At 50.8% G+C, this 22,057-nt stretch overlaps 1 protein-coding gene across 1 annotated transcript; it reads right to left on the reverse strand.

The window, feature by feature from the left end:
- Positions 1–142: 142 nt before the first annotated feature.
- Atp13a1 (ATPase 13A1) lies at positions 143–17,873 on the reverse strand. Its single transcript, XM_036166434.1, has 26 exons — positions 17,288–17,873; positions 14,960–15,049; positions 14,686–14,876; positions 12,202–12,274; positions 11,869–12,024; positions 11,702–11,771; positions 11,517–11,623; positions 11,029–11,158; positions 10,879–10,934; positions 10,298–10,424; positions 10,090–10,227; positions 9,881–10,001; positions 9,415–9,572; positions 8,965–9,140; positions 8,781–8,891; positions 7,790–7,915; positions 6,636–6,744; positions 4,714–4,913; positions 4,537–4,633; positions 2,706–2,866; positions 2,521–2,635; positions 2,240–2,436; positions 1,026–1,168; positions 787–898; positions 562–705; positions 143–478 (listed from the first exon to the last, which is right to left on the reverse strand). The coding sequence occupies exons 1-26, from the start codon at positions 17,672–17,674 to the stop codon at positions 368–370; spliced, it is 3,606 nt and encodes a 1,201-aa protein (XP_036022327.1). The 5' UTR covers positions 17,675–17,873; the 3' UTR covers positions 143–367.
- Positions 17,874–22,057: the final 4,184 nt, after the last annotated feature.

A 22,057-nucleotide genomic window follows, 5' to 3' on the forward strand; every position in this document is an offset into this window, starting at 1 on the left:
CCAGCTCCAGGCTGAATGCCCACAGAGGGTGTCATCTCACTCTCCTCCCTGGGCTTGTAGTGATGCCAGGCCTTTCTTTGGTGACCACCTGGCCCCTCCAATTCCCAGGGGCCCTGTGTGGCACAGACAAGTGGAGGCAGGCTTCATAAAATTGCAGACACCAATTTATTTACCAAAGGTGCTGGCCAGGACTGCTTTCACTAGCCTTGGCCAGTGGTTGCCCACAAGGGTCCCAGCTCAGTCTTCCAAGGGCAAGGCAGGGCTGCCTCACTGAGGAGATGGGGGCAGTGTTCCCTCCTGGAGCCATGGGGAGAGTGCTCCTGCCCAGCAGCAGCCAGGGTAGGTGGTGGATACCAGCACCATCATCTCAGGAAGGCATTTTCAGCTTCGGAGTCCCCAAAAAGAACTGTAGGACACGGTCAGCCAGGAGTGCCAGGCAGAAGTCCAGGGCCAGGACCTGGCCAATGACCAGCTTGAACTGTCAAGGAAGAGGCAGGTGAGTTGGGCCAGTGGCTGGGCCAGACTGGGCTGAGCCAGGGGCCATTGCTCAGGGCCACTCACCTCCACAGGGATGTCCACGAGGCCAAACTGGTTGTTGAAGTCCGGTGAGGAGCCAAGGAGCAAGCCAATGATGGCCAGCAGAGACACCGCCAGACTCCACACCAGGGGCTTGTTCTCAGGCAGACTCTCCATGAAGGGTGGGCCCTGTAGTGAAGAGAGAGCTGCCTGGGGAGGGCTGAACAGGGGGTAGGCCAGGTGGGAATGGGTAGGTCTGTGGGGCCTTACCTTGTAGTTGATGGCAAAGGTAGCCATCTGCATGGCCATGGCCATGATGTACACAGTGCTGTTGACCAGGGTCGGCTCAAACTCCTTGTATAGGTCTACAAACTGTTCCTGCCTACAGGGACATGTGGATGTCAGTACCTTTCTCCTGCTCAGGCACCCTGTGTCTTCCCACTGCCCTGACAGAGAGCCAGGGCCTGTCTGGCTGCTCCTCCCTCCTCTCCTCCTGGAACCCCACTTACTTCTCAGGGCTGCGTGCCTGGGCCTCACGGTACAGGTAGACGAGACTCAGAAAGTGGACAGAGAACTGCAGCATCACTGTGAGGATGGTGTACAAGTTGAAGATGTTGGGCAGGGGCCGCTCTCGGGAGAGAGTCTTGAGAGGCTGTGGGGCAGGACTGACTGTCAGAGCCAGCATACTCACTCAACAGGTAGAGAGATGATACTCCTGTCTTCTCAGGCATCTTGTTTCATCCTGATCTTGGGACTGACTGCCTATGCCCAAAATAGTCTGTACTCCATGGTAGCAATGGTCTCCATCAGGAAACAGATTTACTCTCCCTACTCCCAAGATGACAGTCAGAGTCTAGGGCCTGGTCCAGATTGCTGCTAGCTTCCCATCCTATTAAGGTGGGATCTGAGATGTCCTCAGAAGACCCACGGAACATGTTATAGTGGGGATTTGGAAAGTGACTAATCCCCTAAGGCCCTGATCTAGGCCTGGACTGAGGAAAGCTTAGATGGTGGGCCAACATGAAGGAAGTACAGCCTTGGGGAAAATCCCAGGCCTTCCTCTTTGAGCTGCTGTGAGGTGCAGAGCTCTAAATATGTATGGCCTGGAACTTCTGGAAGCCTAAGACAAGACAGACCTCTTGTTTCAAGGTGTCCCGTGCAGCCTTTCCTCCCCTAATGGGAAGTTGACACACGTCTCATGGCCACTGGGACCTCTATTTCGCCATACCAGTGACTAGTACAGACTCCTGGTTGTGGCAGCGCCCTTTCCTTAGGAGGCCTCCTTGTCTGTCCCTGAGGCCGGCTCTGAAGTCTAGGACACACTTTCCCTCACAGCACTGTGTCCTCTGCTTGCTCTTGTTTATCATTTCCTTTGCCCTGGGGACTGTGACCTGCCTGAACCCCAAGCTCACAGACAGTGGTAGACTGTAGTGGGTAGCCATTCCAGCATTGGCCTGGAAGTTCCAACCCCCACTGAGGCTTCGGTAACAGTCACACCTACAAGGCAGAGCAGAGAGAGGCCGCAGAAGACCCAGGATCCTATACCCTAAGCAATGTCACTGGCAGCTATCCAGGCCTGACCCTGTCTGCATGTCCTGTGCAGTCTCAGGGACACTCCTGCCTTGGGGCTCTAGGTCTCTGTCTGTAAGTTGGGGATGAGAATTCCAATCCACAAGAGCTCTTGAAATGTCCTACGGCCAGCCCTAGGTAGTACGGGGCCCACCTTGGAACGTGAGATGAAGAGGAAGCAGCCGGCCAGCAGCAGCCCCTGCAGGGTGGCCTGGAAGTCACTGAACTTGACACCCTCCAGGTAGAGGACACTTTGGCTATATGCCAGGATGAGGGCATTGAGGGCCAGGATCTTGAACATCTGTAGTGTCGTCACCAACGTGCAACGGCCCTGCTTGATCACGTGGCAGACTGTGGGGAAGCAGGGCATGAGTGGGCACAGTACTAGGTGAGCAGGGCTCCAGGCAGGGGCAGGGCTAGGTGTTTGGGACTCACTGCATTGGATGGAGGACAGCTTGGAGGTGAAGGGTGCTGCAATGCTGGCATCCCCCAGCTTCACAATGGGGGTGCTCTCATCCTCCAGGTCTCGAAGCACCTGGCTCAGGCGGTCCTGTGGGGTGGGCAGCAGGGGTCAGCCCTGGCTAGCAAGGGTTATGGGCATTCCCAATCTGAACACTCACCCTGTGGGAGGCTGGTGGCTCCTCAGAGGACAGGAGTGCCGACCTCTGTTTGGTTGACCTGGAGGAGACTCTGGGGCCACTGTTGCTCAGGACCGGGCTGTCCCTTGGCCGCCGCCGCCGTTCTACAACCCTCTCAGGGGCATTGGCCAGGAGTGCTACACCTGAGAAGGTATTGGGGAGGACTGATGGAAAGCGGCCCAGGGGCAGGTACCAGCGTGCAGCTGCAGAGCTAGACCTCAGGCTGAGCTCACCACCCACCAGTTCCAAGATCCCCATTTCACCTGACTGCCTATGGGGCCCTCAGAGATTGGCTACCTTGTTTTGCTGGAGAATAACTTGGCAGATAAAAGCACCCCCACACATTCCTGGCATTCGTGTAAATGTGAAAAGACCCAATTCCACAAGGTTGTCCTCTGACTTTTACAGCTATGTGGTAGCAGGCATGTGCTTCCACCAGCATGAACACACATCACACAATACTAATAACTATATTTAAAACACTGGATGAAAAAATGAAAGCAAGACTGGGGATGTAGCTAGGTGGTAGAATACCTGTACCCATGCTCAAGTCCCCAAGTTCAATCCCAGAACCAATTTTTTTTTCCTCTACAGGGTTTCTCTGTGTAGTCCTGGCTATCCTGGGACTCTATTTTTCCTGGGATTCCTGCCTCTGCCTCCTGAGTGCTGGGATTAAAGGCGTGCGCCACCACTGGCCAGCCAGAACCAATTTTTTAAAAAAGCATCACTTTCAGTTTGTAACGAGAGAATGTGAACAGTTGTTAGTAGAAGCCCTAAGAAGTTGAATGGAGATCACACCGATTCAGGGTGTCAGAACCATGCAACACAGCACAGCTGTGATCCTAGCCCTCTGGAGGCAGAAGCAGGAGGAGCTTGAGTTCCAGGCCAGGCAACACAGCAAGATCAGGCTCAAATGAGCACAAAAATCCTGTCAGAACCTAAAATGAGCAACTGAAAACTGCTGGCCTCCAAAGAAACTAATTACTTGAGAGAAAAGTCCATAAGGGTAAGAACTACAGACAATGCAGATCTAATGGAAAAGAACAAAGACCAAAGCTCAGCCTTTGCAGTCCAGGGTTGTCAACACCGGTCTGGATAGTGACCTGTGGTAACCATACCTGGTTGTGGGATTCCTACAATGCCCTCAACTTCCTCTTTCCTCCTATCCTCTGTTCCTCATGCCTGCACCCTTCTGTGACCTTGTAGCCCACCTCAAGATTTCCTTTCTTTCTTCCCTCTCTTCCTCTCTCCCTCTCTCTTCCTTCCTTCCTTTTTTTTTTTTTTTTTTTTCTCGAGACAGGGTTTCTCTGTAGCTTTGGAGCCTGTCCTAGAACATACTCTGTAGCCCAGGCTGACCTCGAACTCACAGAGATCCACCTGCCTCTGCCTCCAGAGTGCTGGGATTAAAGGCATGTGCCACCACCGCCCAGCTTTCAAGATTTCTTTTTAAAAAACAAGTTTCCATGTAACCAGGCTTGTCTTGCTAAGTATAGGCAAGAATGAACTTGGACCCCTGATTCTCTTGAGCTCTGCCTGGATGAGCACCACTGCCCAGGGAGGTTATTAGTTAAAATTACTTCTTTTTTCAGTGTTTGGGATGAAATTCAGGGTTGTGTACATATAAGGAAGACCTCTACACTGAGCCACACCCCCAGCCTCTCATTGGAGGATTCTAGGCAGGAGCTCTCCACAGAGCCATACCCCCAGCTCCTCTCATAAGAATCAAACGCCCCTGACTATCTATGAGCATCAGGGCCAGGAGATATGTCCCTACACTAGTGATGGAGACTCAGCCCCAGCTATTGGAGCTCACCCACATCAGCATGCTTCAGTGCGCCCACGTCATTGGTGCCATCTCCACACATGAGGGTCACATAGCCCAGCTCTTTCAGGCTAGTGATGACAAATTCCTGCATGGCAGACATGAGATAAATGGGGCTGCAGCCACTCCCAAAGCTCCCAGTGCCCAACCCGAGGGTCCTGCACATACCTTCTGCTTGGGGGCCACACGGGCAAACACTTGCACATGAGGGATGAGGTGTAGCAGCTGCTGGGGGTCCACAGCCTGCAGGTGAGCCAAGCCATCACCTGTGAGGCATAGCGCATGCTCCAGGGCCAGTGCCTTGGGGGAGCCCAGGGTCAGAGGCAGCACGATGCTGCTATCGATGGAGCGCCACTCACATGGCTGGCCTGTGGGTCACATCTACAGTCAGGGTTAGGACTCCAGGGCCAAGAGCACAACCTCCCCAGAACCTGGTCCTGCTCTGGGCATTTCACAGGTGCTGTGGCATGTTCTGTATGTCAAATGTGTTGCTCTGATTGGTTAAAATAAATAACGTGCTGATTGGCCAGTAGCCAGGCAGGAAGGATAGGGTAGGCGGGACAAGGAGGAGAATGCTGGGAAGTGAAGGCTGGGGCAGAAAGACATTGCCAGCCGCCTCCATGAAGGAAGATGTAAGGTACTGGTAAGCCACGAGCCACGTGGCACCTTATAGACTAACAGAAATGGGTTAATTTAAGATAGAAGAAGCAGATAACAAGAAGCCTACCATGGCCATACAGTTTATAAGTAATATAATTGTCTGAGTGGTTATTTTGTACATGGGTTGTGGGACTGTGGAGGCTTGGTGGCACCTGGAGAGAAGATCTCCAACTACACACAGGGAACACACACAGGTACAGGCAAGGAAACTGAGGACTTGGGAACTGAGCCTTGTTCCAGTAGCTGCAGGAGGGGCTAGATGCAAACACAGGAGGCTGGTTTCTCAGCAGTCAAGCCACCGTCTCCCTCTAGAAGTTACAGAACACCGATTCCCTCATCTAACAGATCTCTCTACCACCAGCCTGAACTCCAGCCCTCTTGGATACAGGATCCCTCCCATGCTAAGCCCCATGGGACCCACTTTTTAGGGTCACCTGCCCACAATCCTCAGGTCCAAGAAGAACATAGCATACAGGGCTGGAATGGAGGGAGACGTGGGGCCAACAGTTGAGAGTGATGACTGAATTCTCTGAGAAGCAGTGGGAGTTTCTAGAAGGCTTCCTCGCTGGGTACACTTCCCACCTTCTGTTCTGCATTGGGCACCCACTGCTCCTCATATGGGTCCTGCACTAAGTGACATTAAGTGACCTTAAGCAAGAAGAGGGTTCACGGCTGGGGTGGTGGTGGCACATGCCTTTAATCCCAGCACTTGGGAGGCAGAGCCAGGTGGATCTGTGAGTTCGAAGCCAGCCTGGGCTACAGAGTAAGTTCTAGGACAGGCTCCAAAGCTACACAGAGAAACCTTGTCTCAAAAAACTAAAAAGTGGGTCCACTTGCTCATGTAGGAAAGATTCTGAAGCCTGGTCTCAGAAGATGTATGCAAAAACTGGCCTGAAAGCCACTGTGTAGCCCAGGCTGGCCTGGAACTAACAGCAATCTTCCTGCCTCAAGAGCTGGGCTGACAGGAGTGCACCCTCACACTTAGCTAAGTGGACTTCCTTTTGAGTCCCAGCCTCCTTTCTTACAAGTAAGATGCCAATAGCCAGCTTAGCAGTTTATCTCCTCCTTACAATATACACAGAGCTGTCCACAGTGAGGGCAGGCAGCTAAGAACATGCTGTGCCTTTTACTCAGGATCTACCATCCTCAGTGTTGGGCACCTAGCAACCTGGGCAATGGCACAGGAGTGACCTGCCCAGCCCAAGGTGGGCAAGGATGACGAATGAGTACCTGTCTGGCAGTGTGCATGAGGCCTGTTGTAAACCAGCAAGGCAGACTCAGGAACCCACTGGTGCTCTACCCACACACCCACATGCCACACTGCCTACATTCTGAGGCCTCCTCATAGTGGGGCTGACATTAATTGTGATCAGCAGTAAAGAGTGGTAAGGCACTGGTCCTGGACTAGGGCCCCAGCTACCCAGCCTCACCTTTCTCCAAGGGAGGATGCAAGATGAGCGTGTGGGCCTTGTCAATGAAGTGTAGCTCCTGAGCCACGTGGCAGGCAGTGAGTGGGTTGTCCCCTGTGATCATGACCACCTATGGGACAGGGGACAAGGCTTAGCAGGGAAGATTTGTTGGGCAGAATTCTCACAGCTTGGCCCCACAGCTCCTCCTAAGAAAGTATGAGGGAGAAGGCCACAACCTCTACGGGACAGGACAGCCTACTAACCCAGGGTCTGCTATTCAAATGGCAAGGCTGTGCTAGTTCATCAGACACCACAGTCCTGCTGCTGAGCTGGCACCAGGGCTGCTCACACATTGAGCATACTTCAGCCTCAAGGCATTGCTTCTTAAAGCAATTCACTTTTTATTATGTGTTTATAGGAATGGGTGTGTGTGCCTTTGGATATGAAGGCCAAAAGAGATGTCTGATCTCTCACAGCTGGAGTTATAGGTATTTTGTGGGTGTCAGGATCCAAACTTTGGTCCTCATGACTGAGTACCAAATTCTCTTAACTGCTAAGCCAACTCTTGGGATCCTACTTTTTGCTTTTTGGGCCAAGGTCTCACCCTGAAGGCCTGGCTGGTCTTGGACTCACTAGACCATAGTGACCCTCAACTCAAATTGACACGCTGACCTCTGCCTCTCTAGGGTAATGGGCATGTCACCACATTCAGCTTATTGCTTTTACTTAAAGACACAAATTAAAAATTAGCTCTTTGCAAAAAAAAAAGAATTAGCTTTTGGCTGTCAGTGTTCAGGGCCTGGTACCTGCTCGTATAGAGAACATTTTAGTGATGGGAAAGGCAGATAAGTAGGCCATGACCTACAAGGGCTCAATGGGGACCAGCTGTCTTATCTGCCTCTCTCTGAGACTATTTACCAGAATGGACATAGCCTCCAGATCCCTTACCTCCAGCTTCCGCTTCCGTCTCATAGTCACAGAAAGTCTGAGGAGGTGATGTACGTTCTAAGAGGGGGCCATGTTACAGAGCATCCTCTACCCTGTCCTGAGAGTGCCAGCCATATCTATACACAGCTTAAAACCCGTGGTCCCTCACTACTGAGGACTAGAGGGGTCACGGTCCGGTTCTCTGCTGCCAGCCCCGCCCCGGCTCCCACTTCTCACTTTGCTCATACCCTGTGGGATGCGTTCTGGATCTCTCGGATCACAGCCTTTGAGTCAGCCTTGAGTGGACAGGAGACCACAATGAAGCCCACGAACTTGAGGCTGCACTCCAGCGCCTCCCGCTTGACCTCCCGGGCCTGTGGACAGATGCAGAATACCTTCACCGTCTGTCCTTCCCACCAGCCTCTTCAAACCTCCCTGAGTGAAGAACCCAGCCAGGAAAGCAGGGTCCAAGTGCCTCAGCACATAGAGCCACTGTGCATGTGTGTGATGGTGCTGGGAGAGAAGAGGCCCAGTCCCCTAAAAAGATAAGTGTCAGCGTTAGGAGGGGAGAGGAAAGGTAGGCACCAAGTGGGGTCCAGCTGATGATAGGGGGAGGTCTAGACCTAACTGTGCCTATACCTTGTGATTGTAGACATGGACATATCACAGAGCCCTCTGGCTCAATTCAAAAGTGGGACTGCACAAGGCCACCACCCTCAGGGTACCCACAAAGTCCAGGGAAGGTAGGTGGTAGAGATCACAGAAGACACAGCAGAATGAGAGTACAGGCGGGGTCAGGGTGGACAGTACCGGGGGACAGGCTCGGGACAAAGAGAGCTCTCCAGGCTCAGAAGCAAGGCAGGCACAATGTAGGAGGACAGAGGCTTTGCATCCTGGCTGGAGTGGGTCTCCACCTAGGGCTGTCAGCTGAGGTCTAGAGGAATGGCTGTAGCGGGTAAGTGGACTGAACCAGGACCAAGAAGTAGGTCAAAGGGCAGTTGCACTGTCAGTTACAAAGAAGGGCTGGGAGAGAGGGAGGGAAGCAGAGGGAGGGCACGTATCCACTATGGCCTTTTGATCACCAGGTGACAGGACAAGAAAGGTGGAATCGGAAACACCTTCTGGCCTTCCCTGAGGAAGTAGCCAGGACATCCCAGGGCAGAGAAGGTAACATGAAACTGTGCTCATTCCCACTGATGTGGCAGGGTAGCAGGGTTGTTGAGTATGGCAGACCCTCACCTGCTGATGCGTGAGATGCCCTAGCTCCTTGTACCCCAGAGCCAGGACTCGGGCTCCTTCCCGAGAGATCTCAGTGTGGATGTGGTGGTAGTCAGCTGGGCACTGGGAAAACTGCATGGAACACAGGGGCATGTCACTGCCTGATCCCTGACTGCCCCTTAACCCAGGGTTGGGGCTGGCTCACCATGGAGTGCAGGGTCTCAGGGGCCCCCTTCACAGCCGCGATGTAGCAGAGGTCAGTGGAGCCAAGCTTCTCGTAGGAGGCGAGCACGGACATTCGCTTTAGGGCACTGGCAAAATGAAAGCGCTGGTGAATTTTCAGCCCCTGAGTTTTAATACTTCGGGGGAATACTTTCTCATCTGGAAACAAATAAGTACGAGTCCTGAGGGGCTTCGCTCCAGAGAGGCAGCCAAGCCCCCCACACTCTGCCCCAGCTTTCCCACCCCAGCATCCCCAGAATCCTGCTGGTCACAGCAGGCACAGTGGATCAGTCATGGAAGACTGGACACTGACCCAAAAAGATACCAATGTGAGGCCAGCCTGGCACTAGCCTGGAAGAATGTCACCATCATGGGCGAGCCTGCCCAGGACAGAGAGGCCACCCATACCAGGCCTTGAATTCCAGTCCCTCACCTTTGGTCAGTGTCCAGTCCACAGCTGTCAGCATGGCCTTCTCCAGGGGGTCACCCACTAGGGTGCCATCTTCCAGCTGCATGAGTGAGTGGCAGGAAGCCAGGGCGCGGTGTGTCTCTATGGGAATGCTGGACACTGGGGTCACCTCCTTCCCATCTCTGCAAAGGGTACAGTTGGTACAAGATGGATAGAGGAGGGCGGGTGAGCTGCACCTCTACCAGGGACCACCTTCTGAGACTTCTGGCCTAAAGGATGACTCCTGAGATCACAACAGATGAGGCCCCACATCTGTGCCAGCTGTTCTAAATCTATCTCCCTACCCTACTAGTACTGATATCCACGTTAAGACCCTCTGTAATGGAACCTCATAAGCAGGGCTTCAGTGTGGGGGCTCAGGTCAAGCTTGGTTCTGTTTGCTGGGGGTGGGAAGGGTGGTGGTGGTGGTGGGGAGTCCCTCTATGCTCACCTCAGCCCTGCCACACCACGCACCACAAGGCTGTCACTGGTCAAGGTACCCGTCTTGTCAAAGCAGCATACTTCGACCTTGCCAGCAAAGGGGATCCGGAAAGGCTCTGTGCAGTACATGTCTGGGGGTGGGGTATGGGATCTGGAGTCAGGGGGACCCTCCAGGCTCCCCCCTGTTGTGCCACACCCCACCAATCACTCAGTACTCACAGAGCTTGGCCAGGGCTATGAGGGAGGTGTTGACAGCCAGGGACAGCTCAATGGGCAGTTCAGGAGGCACAACCGAGGTGAGGATGAGGGTACACTCAAGAAAGAGCTTGTAACGGTTCCGGCTGGGGTCCTTGGTCCCTGTGGAAACAGGGCCTGGCAGCCTGGGGCAGGGATGGGGCTGTGAAGCAGGAGCTGTCAGGGTGCTTACCTTCAATCCACACATATGCAGCTGCAGCAATGGCAAACACCAGGAGGAAGAGGATGAAGATGAAGGTCTCCAGGTTGTTCGCAGTCACCCTCTTCACCCCAAAGAGAATTGTACGCAGCAGCTTGCCCTGCAGGGATGGGGGTGGGGGACAGTCTTTCCTGGGAGGTTTATTGGGGGACAGTAGCCTCCCCTCCCTGAGAACACTAAGACTGGCCTCTCTTTCTAGGAAACCGCAACGCTTGCCTCAGACCATGAAGCAGGCAGACAAAGAGCTCCAATTGAATTTCCAACAAGAGTTAAGGATGCCCACCACAGAGCCACGGGAGGGGCAGCAAGTGCAAAGGAGAAGCCAGGCTTTCATCACTTCTCCAGGCAGAACCCCGAAGCATTTCCCAGAGCACCTCACTTAGCACCCCCTTCCTAGAATAGTTCACCAGACCGCCGTGGGCACACCCAGTTATCTCAGGCCAGGGAAAGCAGACAGCACTGTGATGGTAAGGCCTTCACTAGCCTTGGGGTGAACGTTCTACAAGGGTCCATCACACACTTTGGGCCCTCCCAGATGGGATCAAAGACCATACCTGGGAAGTGTTGAATCCAGTCCTCAGGACATAGGCCACACATCCATTGTCAACCGCTGAGGAGACAAGCAGAGGCATGTGTCATTAACACCCTGGTCCCACCTACATGCTACAGATGTAGGACACCCAGGACACCGTCAAGGCACCTACACTTCAGGCCAGAAGTCGCCTTCTGTGGGGGGATGTGCTGTACCACCTTGGTGCCCCCAAAGATGACATGTAGCCGGGCATCGGCCTGCAGGTCTAGGACACGGTCTGGACTCAGGTCTTCAATGGGCTCCTGAAAAAGAAAACGTCAGAACTGGATGACTGCCTCGCTTCAGCTTTCCAGGGCTGAGGCATTAGTAGGCTGCCTCTCTGGAGGGCCGGCCCCCAGGGATTTGCCTGACTCCCAGAGTGCCCCTGCCTAGGTCAGCAAATCCAATCCACCCGGGCTCCTTGGCTGTTGCATTCTTGCCACAGGACTTGTGGATTTAATGCCCAGTGATCTGCATTAGACCTCCTCAATGATACAAAGAATCCTATCCTGACTAGATGTGCTGGTTCTCTCCACCTGGCCCCCCACACCTATGGAAATTACTCCAGCCCTATATCTGTCTTCATGAACTGGTCGGTGCATTGTGGATCCCACCCATCACCTTCATCTGCGGCACCGACTCCCCTGTGAGCATTGCCTCATCCACAATGCAGCGGCCCCGGAGCAGCAGCACGTCACATGGCACCAGGTTCTCCTGGGGGGATCGGCCTGCAACATGCAGGCAGGAGGGTCAGCCACAGACTAAGGTAAGAGTTTCTGTCTGCAGGGAGAGAAATCCTGCCTCACCGATGGACACAATGTCCCCAGGAACAATCTCATCACTGGCGACGGGCCTCCATTTTCGGCTGCGGTAGACCTGGAAGTATGAGTAGGGGAAGTATGTCACACAGAATTTGCATGGTGCTCACCCAGGGCTGGGCAGGGTTACCAACCGCCTGTCCCATCAGCCACACCTGTATCATGTGGGGCTTGTTGCCCATCTTGCGGATCTCTGACATGTTCCTCATCTGCTGCTGCACTAGGGAAGCCTCGAAAGCCACCAGCATGGACAGAGTGAAGACACTATAGTACCAATACTCATCCAGGCACCAGAGCCCGACGCAGAACACCTGTGAGTCAGTAATCTGTCAGGCCTTGCCCACCTGTCCTGTACCCAGAAACCCCAGCAAACACCAATGAACCTTGAGGGCAGGGAGAGGCTCTGGGGTTTGCAAGGGCAGCTAGGCTTACTCTGGCTGAAACAGCCCCAAAGAAGGAGCTGGTGCAAGGGCCAGAGCTATTGTTACCTGAAACACGAAGAAAGGGGCTGTGGCTCTCTCCTTGAAAAGCTCTGAGAAGTCAGGCACCACCATCTCGGCCCTGCAAGAGATCATACCCATCAAATTCCTGGATGGGGCTGAAGAAGAGGAGACCCTGGCCCCGCCATCTCCAACTTGGAACCTCTGTGGGTTTCAAAGACACAGGCTGCACTCATGTTCCTCCTTGCCTGCTCGACAGTCAAGTGCAGACTGGCTGACAATGTGCTGTCCTGACCCACTGAGCCCCTTGCTCTGCTGAACCCTGTGACAGGCCCTTCCCAATACCATCCACCCAGGGCAAGATAAAAATCTCTAGTCAGTGACACAGGCAACAGTACTAGAGTCGTCCTCCAGCCTCCATCACCATTTCCAATGTGTTGAGATGCATATGAGCTTAAACAACTGAACAGAAATCTCAAGATGGAATCTAATTTCATGCTGTGCAGTGGTGGATACCACTTTAACCCTACAGAGTGAGTTTCAGGACAGCCAGGAGCTACACAGAGAAATCCTGTCAAGAAAAAAAAAATCTAATTCCATGTTTGTTAGGGAGGGCAGGCCAAGGAGATGGCTTATATGATAAAGTGCTTGCCTTATAAGCATGAGGACCTAAGTTCAAATCTCAGACTCCATGTAAAAAAACCAAGTATAGTGGCATGAATTTATAATCACAGCACTGGGGAGGCAGAGACAGGAGGATTGCTGGTGTTGCTACTTAGTAAGCCTATTTAGTGAGCTCCAATTCAGAGAGATTCTGTCTTAAAAAAGAAGGTGATGGTTGCTGGGATGGCACCTGAAGCTGACCTCTAGCCTCCACATGTATTTGTACGCACATGCATACCCACCCACTACCACACAAATAAAGAGAGGGATTAAAGAGTCACAAAACAGACAAATGGAGAGTGGTCACTCAGGGCATGGCAACCCTCCCAACCAAGGTCTTACACCATAAAGCAGAGGCTCCTGGCCCTCTAAGGGCACTGTTGGCAGACAAGTTCGGAGGAAACTAGAGCAGAGCAGCTTTCTCAAATGGGGCCACTGTCACCACCTAGCATTTTTGGCTTAAAAGCAGAGCTTCCGTTAAGGAAGGGAATGTCTCAGCTGCCTTTAACCTATCAGCTATAGGTGGTTTAAGACTTCTGTTGGTCTTTTCTGTGTCGAACACACAGATTGCAAGCCCAGCGCCACTTAGAGATCTTTGGCAACAGTTAACTCTGCAGCTCTCACACAAGTGAGCCTGTATGATAATGATGGGTAATGCCTGGGGGCGCTCACCAACCTAAGACAGAACACCTGTGTGGCCTGGACAGGTGTCTCCAGGACAGGTAAGGTGACATGCTGATGTCCCATGCAACCTAAGTCAGAAGCTCATTTTTTAGTAAAAGGGGGAGACCTGTAGGACCCTGGCCCCCCCGTTTTGGGTAACTGTTACATTGCTTGCTGACATTGATCTTGATATCCTCCCTATGCTAATTCCCTTCGAGATTCCACCCTCCTGAATGCTTAAGGGAAGCTCCTTGTCTGTGTATCCTGCATACTGGGCATTAACAGCTTAGATGCAAGATTGTAAAACATCAGAACTTATGGGGACTTAGCTCAGTGATAGAGCACTTGCCTTGTTCGATCCTCAGCTCAAAAAAAAAAAAAAAATCAGAAGCGAACTTCTGCCATCCAGGGTTCTCCCATTGTGCTGTAAGCCTGTATTTAAGACCTCCTCCCTCCTTCAATAAACGACATTCAAAAGAAGAAGAAGAAGGAGGAGGAGGAGGAGGAGGAGAAGAAAAAGAAGAAGAAAATGAAGGACAAGAAGAAGAAGAAAAAGAAGGAGGAGGAGGAGAACAACAACAACAACAAGAACAACAACAGGAAGAAAAAGAACAACAAGAACAAGAAGAAGAAAAGGGGGTTAAGATCATGATGGGGAAACCCACAGAGACAGCTGACAGGTGCTAGTTGGAGCTCACTGACTCTGGACTGACAGCTCAGGAAGCTGCATGGGACTGAACTAGGTCTGCTGAATGTGGGTGAGTGCAATGTGACTCGATCTGTTTGTGGGGTCCCTGGCAGCAGGACCAGGACTTATCCCAGGTGCATGAACTGGCTTTTTGGAGCCCATTCCCTGTGGTGGGATACCTTGCTCAGCCTTGATACAATGGGGAGAGGCTAGGCTCTCCTTCAACTTGGTATGCCAGACTTTGTTGACTACCATGGGAGGCCTTACCCACTCTGAGGAGTGGATGGGGTAGAGTGGGAGGGAGGTGAGGAGGCAGAAGGGGAGGGAGGGGGAACTGGGGTTGGTATGTAAAATGGAAAAAATTTTAATAAATAAATATATTTTTTAAAAAAAGATAAACTTAAAAAAAAAAAAAAAAAAAAGCAGAGCCTCTGCCCTATTGCTAGGGCTCCCTGACCAGGAGCAGGGCAGGGCAGGGCAGCAGTGCACAGGGACCCATAGGGAAGACAAAGACTCACTTGTTGCTCCCAAACTTCTTCTCTGCAGCTCGGATCTCCGAGTCTTCCTGGAAGCCTCTGTTGTTCTGATAATAGGAAAAGGTGTTCCCCACTGGGAAGGCCACTGGGAGGAATTGCTTTTTCTCCAGGGCATCATAGGAATATTTGATCTTCTGGAATTCAAACGACAGCACCTCCAGCCCATCTTCACCCTGGGGGGGGGGGGAGGACATCAGTGTTAAGGAATATCACACAAATGCCTATCCCAGTCACCCTGCACAACATCCCTACCCACCTTATCACGGTGCAGGGCCACCAGCTCAGTGGAGCCATTGTTGGGGGTTGGCACCACCTTCACAAAGGTCGCTCTGCTTGGGTCATACTCCTGTCAAAAGCCAAAGATTGTTATTGAGCCCTTCTTAACCCAAAGTGATGCCCTCACATGGTCAGATGAGTGTGGGTGCCACACCATGTTATGAATATGTCCTTGGGCTCTAGTGCTGGCTTGGCCATACTCTACTTGATCACTGGTCCTGTAGTAGAAAACTGAGGACACCAGCTTGCTCATCACCCAGGATTCTGAACACAAACTCAAATCCATATAGAACATTTAATTTGCTCTCCACTGATATGACCCAAGTCTTGCCACAGCCCACTTGCTGCCACACTGGCTCTCTCTGGCTTGCTTATTGCTTCCTAGTACACTGGACACTCAGGCTTGCCTGTGTCTGAGCTAAGAGTCTTGGTATCCAACCATGTCCTGTGGGCATATGCAACCAAAGACAGCTATGAATGTGACACAAACCATAAGCCTACTTACAACACTATGGGATTTTTCTCTTGGTAACTTAATTGTGAGGTTCCCTAGAGGAACCTCAATTATGTTGATGACTACACTGTACAGTGATGTCAAGAGATTGGTCCTGCCTCCTTCCTCTATACCATTTTCTTTGCAGGAAGCACACAGACACCAGCTCCCCGACTGTCCATGCCTTTGTCACCTACTGTGCAGCCCTCCCCAGTTGGCCCCATCTAAAGTCCCCTGGGACTCTCTTAGTGTTGCATCTTCTCAAACAACCAATGAGTCCACCTTCTTCCAGCGAGTCCTCTCCATGCTACTTTCCTGACACAAGAAACACCCCCACGAGCTGTTTCGCTACACCTGCAATGACTAGAGGCGGAGGAGGGACACCGCGGTAACCCTAAAGGAATGCCACTCCCAAGGGACTGCATGGCCCTGGAACCATACAGAAAATAGGAGCAAACACACAATGACGAGCTTAAATAACACAGAAGGCAAGCACAAGGTGCTATGTAGGTGATGGCCCTGAGGCAGGTACTTAGCCTCCCTCGGTGACCCTGGAGGGAGGTGTTTCAGCTTTCACTTTACAGCAGGGCGAAACTGAAACCCAGGGAGAAGAAACCCTGATCTCTCTACTCACTGGAAGGCTGCTTAGCTCCTCCCACTCACTTCTCCATCCTAGGAGAGGAAGTTGTCAGCTACAAATGTTTAGCCACAGTCCAAAAGGCAGCTAGACTGCTAGAGATTGAATGTCCCACACTCTCCCCCCACCAACTCACTCCCAACCCTTGGTGCCAAGCTCAGAAATTCAGGCCCCTCTGCAGGACAAATATTAATGAAGGAGGCAACAGGGTGCACTCTCTTGGTACAGAGGATTCAATGCACACAAAGCCAGAGAAGGTAAGTAAAGGTATTCTGGTTTTCCTGCAGTCCTTGACACGTCCTCCCTTTCCTGGGGACCAACCCAGCACTGGGATTAGAAAGGATGCTGGCTTGAGCAGATATCTGTGCCACAGGCTTCAAATTTAGTGTGATCTGTAGAGTGGTCACTGGGTGTTACCTGCCAACCTAGAGCACCTTGTGGTCACTGTTTCCTGTAGTGGCACTGTATTTAAAATTCTGAACTTGGATCACTGCACTGTCTTGCTGCATACCCTGACAAACCCTCATCTTATTAACTACCCTTATTTTATAGAAAGATACCACAAGACTCTGTTAGTTAAGTTACTTCACTTACAAACAACTAGCTCCTGCTCATCTTAAGCACCAGGATGAACTACATGCTCCTTTGGGTCTAGCAAGGGACAGAGGCTGAACACAGATTAGGGGAATCACCCACCCCACGGGTCTAGCCTCACACTGTGGGGGGGGGGGGTTAGGAACCAGAAATGGTAGCACAGGCTTTTAATGCCAGCACGCTAGAGACAGAAGTAGTCTATGAGTACCAGACGAGCCAGGGCTTCATAATGAGACCCTGTCTTACAAAAAACAGGAAAAACCAAGGTAGGAGACGATGGAGAGAAGGAAGGTAAGACTGTTCCAAGAACAACACGTCATACGGGAGCTAAGGTAATTCACACAAACAGTCACATACGGGTTCTGCGCTAAGTCTGTTACGTGTTTCTTGTGAATCAAAATGAACACAGCACAGTCGCATGGGGGTCAGAATTAGGCCTAAGCCACAGGGGAGAAGGCGTCTCTGGGGACTCGCCTTGCAACTGAAAGGCAGACGGGCCTGGGGACACGTGAACCGGCAGCCCGGGTCCCCTGCTAGGCCACATCCTGCCTGGGTCTGGGTTGGGATCGTGCGCGCGCACTTACCGGGGTGCAGGTGAGCGCGCAGTGCGCGTGCACAGACCAATGCCCAGACAGGACAGTAAGTGCGTGCGCGAGGCAGATGGTGGCGAGCGCTAGCAGAGCGGCCTCGGGTATCTGGGTCCAGCTGCTGCCCCAGCCCCAGCAACCGCTGGCGGCGGCGCCCAGCCAAGCTGGGTACAGCAGCCCCGCGAACGGCAGCACGGTGAGGCGCCGCAGAAGTGCCAGCCGCCGGTATGGCCATACGGCGGCCACCAGTTCGTCGCCATTCGCTATAAGCGCTGGTCCAGCGGCCAGCACCGGCCGCTGTCGCGGCCCAGGTTGAGGAGGCCCGTTGCCCCGGGCCCCGCCAGACCGGGCCTCGCAAGGAACCGCGTTGCCCACCGCCGCCATCTTTCCCAGTGCTGCGATAGCTTCCGGCAGAAGCACCGCCTCACTTCCTGTAAATTACTTCCGGTGAGGCTTGAGAGCCACCATGAATGGCTTTAGAAATAGGAAGCGCCTATGGAAAGAGCTATAAGGGTCAGGAAGGACGCTGCCATGACAGACTGTGGCTGGAAGGAGAGTAAGGGCGTTGCCATAACAAAGAAGGATTCAAAAGGTCCTAATCAGCTTGCTAAGGGGTACCACGCCGGAATAAGACAGAAAAAGACTAGGCAGGCAGGGCGGGCTTGATGGCACCAAGACTACCTGGAACGGAAGAGCCGGACACGTCTCGCTTGGGCATCTGTCAGTCACGTGGGGCGGAGCCTCTACTCGTGAAGGAGAAAAGCCAATCCAAAAATAAGGGCTTTAGGAGGTGGGGCCTTTTGAGGGCGGGGTCTAGCAGAAGGGCGGGGCTTTCGAAAGGTAGATGTTAGAGTGGCTTCTCCATGCAAGCCATACTGTAATAATTACACAAAATAGCCACGTTAACATAAAAAATGGGCTGGGCGGTCAGCACTTGGGAGGCGGAGGCAGGTGGATATCTGTGAGTTCGAGGACAGCCTGGGCTACAGAGCGAGTTCCAGGAAAGGCGCCAAAGCTACACAGAGAAACCCTGTCTCGAAAAACAAAAAACAAGAAACCATTAGAAATGGAAAATTTGATATTTGTATGAAATGTATTTTACTGTTACTCGACTATTCTGTACAAATGTTATTACTTGAACACAACCATAATAAGATTTTTTAATATTGCTAATTGTGTAATAATTAATATGCGTGAGGAAATATCTTTAAAAATATATTACATTCTATTTATGTGTGTGTCACATATGTGAACGTAAAAGAATAGCTCACTGGAATAGGCTCTCTCCTTCCACTAGATGGGTCATCAGGATTGGTGGCAAGTACCTTTACACCCTGAGCCATGTCACTGTGCTACAACAATTTTTTTAAAGCTTTTTTTAAAAAAGATTTATTTATTTATTATGTATACAGAAGAGGGCACCAGATCTCATTACAGATGGTTCTGAGCCACCGTGTGGTTGCTGGGAATTGAACTCAGGACCTCCGGAAGAGCAGTCGGTGCTTTTAACTTCTGAGCCATCTCACCAGCCCAATGCTACAACATTTTATTTGAATACTTCGAGTCATTGTTTGTGTTTTGTTTTTGAGACAAGGTCTCATGGAGCCCAAGCTTGCCTTAAACTCTCTATGTAGTAAAAACTGACCCTGAAATCCTGGTCCTCTTGCCTTGAATTCCCTATGCTGAGATTACAGGTGTGGGCCACTACATAGAGAGTCCTATGAGCTTTTCAGTTCTTTATTGCATAATTAAATTTTGTACATTATATTTTTGCATATTCTTTTTATGTGTATCTGTCCATCAGATTGTGCAGTGCCTAATAGAAGCCAGAAGGGGGAGTCAGATTCTTTGGAATTGAAACTACCTAAAGGTGTTGTTAGTCACCATATGTGCACTAGGAACCAAACCTGGGTCATCTGCAAAGTGCTCTTAACCACTGGACTATTGCTCTAGTCCCTTGTAGGGTATTCTTATGGAACACAAATATAAAACTTTATAAAAGGAGAAATAGCTGGGGGGTGGAAGGCACATGTACTTAATCCCAGCCCTTGGGAGGCAAAGAGGCAGATCTCTATGAGTTCAAATCCAGACTAGTCTACAGAGCAAATTCCAGGACAGCCAGAGCTGCACAGAGAAACCTTGTCTCAAAACAAAACAACAACACAACAACCAATTAGCTAAACAAATAACCCCCCAACAAAAATGAGAAGTAAACCCCATAAAGCTTTGTAATCAGATCACAATATTTAATAAACTGTTAAAATTAATATATTTGAGCAGAGTATGGTGGCATAGGCCTTTAGTTCCATCACACAGGAGACAGAAGTAGGATATCTGTGAGTCTGAAAACAGCTTGGTCTATATAGCGAGTTCAAACCAGCCAGGATTACCTTGTGAGACCCTGTCTTAAAATTAAAAAAAAGAGACATGTTTGTTTCTGCCCACTTTACAACACAGATCATTCTTGTTCTTCTCCAGTGTTCCTTTGCTTTGATGGCAGGCCTGTCATGTACAATTGAAGCTGAAGTGGAAAGATGGCAAATTCAGAGTCACACTGGGAACGTAATGAGACGTTCTCTAAACTTAAAAGAGTAGTAAAATGCTGGCTAGCTAAGTGCTAGAGTGATTGTCTAGCATTCTTGAAACTCTGGGTTTGATCCTCAGTGATGTAAAATAAGCAAACAAAATGGAAAAACCCTGACTGTGTTGCCTGCTGTTGCATAGCAATTTTCACTTAGTTGAAACAACACAAATGAATCAGCTGGACTAAGGAAGTTCTAAACACTAGCCTTCTCTTCTCTTCTCTTTCTTCTACTCTGTCCCAGGGGATCGATCCTCAGGGCTTGGGCTTGGCAGCAAATGCCCTTGTCTGCTGAGCCATCTTACTACCTGACTCTAAAGAGAGGCCCATTAAGAGTCAGGAAATAACTAAAGTCTGAGGAAGTTCCTGAAACTTAGCAAGTGTACAAGGATCATTCCTCCCCAAAGCTATATAAGCAGACAAGTTGTTTGCAACCATTCAGAGAACTCCAGGTTTGCAGCTTGGAGTCCTCATCCATTCTGGGGTGGGCTTTCAATGATGCACCGACCTTTGAGTCATTCTGGCCCCTTAAAGCAACCACTAAGCTGTACTCCAGTAAACTCATTGATTCACCAAGTTGAACTTTAGTGTTTACATTCATTTGTCATTCTTTCCTTCTCTGTAGGAATAGTGTCACACAGCATAACTGGTGCATGCACAAACAGGGGCTGACAGAACCAAAGATGGGGAAGAGTAAGTGCACAGTCACTGCAACGGGTGCTGAGACATGCACATGAGTGTAGCTGGAGTTCTTCTGGTCCTGCCTGGCCCACAGTCAGGACAAATCTCTCACCCACCAGTCCCACAGCTGCTCAGACCCAACCAAGTAATCACACCAAGACCTATATTGTTTACAAACTGTATGGCCATGGCAGGCTTCTTGTTATCTACTTCTTCTATCTTAAATTAACCCATTTCCATTAATCTATACTTTGCCACATGGCTCATGGCTTACCTGTCATGGCAGCAGCTGGCAGTGTCTCTCTGCCTCAGCCTTACACTTCCCAGAATTCTCTTCTCTGCTTGTCCAGCCTATTCTTCCTGCCTGGCTACTGGCCAATCAGTGTTTTATTTATTAACCAATCAGAGCAACACATTTGACATACAGAACATCCCACAGCACATTAGGCTGATTTGTGTGAGGGGAAAACATCTGCAGGGGAATCCCAGTATGTCTACCTTTCCTTTATGGTGGAGAATCATATGCCTTCCTGCTGGAGTGGTAGTTGCATGCTACCTGCAGGAGATGATAGGACAAGCAATCATGTCTGAGCTATCTGAGAATGAAATGTCTGTTGGGGTTATCCCAGGGTGACCATATTCCTTTACTTGGCATGGGTGTCCTATCTCATTGATGAACAAAATCTACTTCATGAGTATGGGGATGCCTCCAAAACAATGTATTACAACTCTGAAAGCTGAGGTTGTCCTATGATCTCCATACACACATGGACACATGCATTTGTGAACGTTTTGAACATACACATGAACATGCATACACACATACACATATACACAGGAAAACAAAATATTACAATAGTGTGTATTAGTTACTTTTGTATTTCTGACAGAGGTAACTACAACATAATTGAACTGAGTCTGTGGTTTCAGAGAGTGAGGGTCCATGACCATGGAGCAGAGGAATGGCCTCAGGAGCAGCTAAGAGCTCATCTCCACAAGAAGGAGGCAGAGAAACAAGTCCTTTGAAACCTCAAAGCATGACCCACTAGTGATACATACCTTTGAACAAGGTCACCTCTCCTAATCTAGTCTAAACAGTTCCACCAACTGAGGATTAAATATTCAAACATTTGAGCCTGTGGGGGCCATTCTCATTCAAACAGCCACATAGCGGCTGGAGAGATGTCTCAGTGGTTAAGAGCATATACTGACAACCTGGGTTCACTTTCCAGGATGGGGTGGGCAGCTCACAGCCTCCTGTGTTCATTATAACTCAAGTAAATCTGACAACCTTTCAGACTTCCATGAGCACCTGCAATGATGTTGCACACATAAAAGTGAATAAGTGCCGGGCGGTGGAGGTGCACACCTTTAATCCCAGCACTCGGGAGGCAGAGGCCAGCCTGGGCTACAGAGTGAGATCCAGGAAAGGCACAAAGCTACACAGAGAAACCCTGTCTCGAAAAACCAAAAAAAAAAAAAAAAAAAAAAAAGAAAAGAAAAGA

The sequence above is a fragment of the Onychomys torridus genome, chromosome 17, assembly GCF_903995425.1.
Source record: "Onychomys torridus chromosome 17, mOncTor1.1, whole genome shotgun sequence".
NCBI classification, from domain to species: Eukaryota; Metazoa; Chordata; class Mammalia; order Rodentia; family Cricetidae; genus Onychomys; species Onychomys torridus.

Excerpts from the sequence above, each read along its gene's own strand:
- Atp13a1 (XM_036166434.1), bottom strand. The coding sequence starts at position 17,674 with ATGGCGGCGGTGGGCAACGCGGTTCCTTGCGAGGCCCGGTCTGGCGGG. Across the intron at positions 7,916-8,780 it reads GGCATCTCACGCATCAGCAG|GCCCGGGAGGTCAAGCGGGA; the intron begins GTGAGGGTCTGC and ends ATCTGTCCACAG. Across the intron at positions 6,745-7,789 it reads TCCAGAACGCATCCCACAGG|GTGGTCATGATCACAGGGGA; the intron begins GTATGAGCAAAG and ends CCTGTCCCATAG.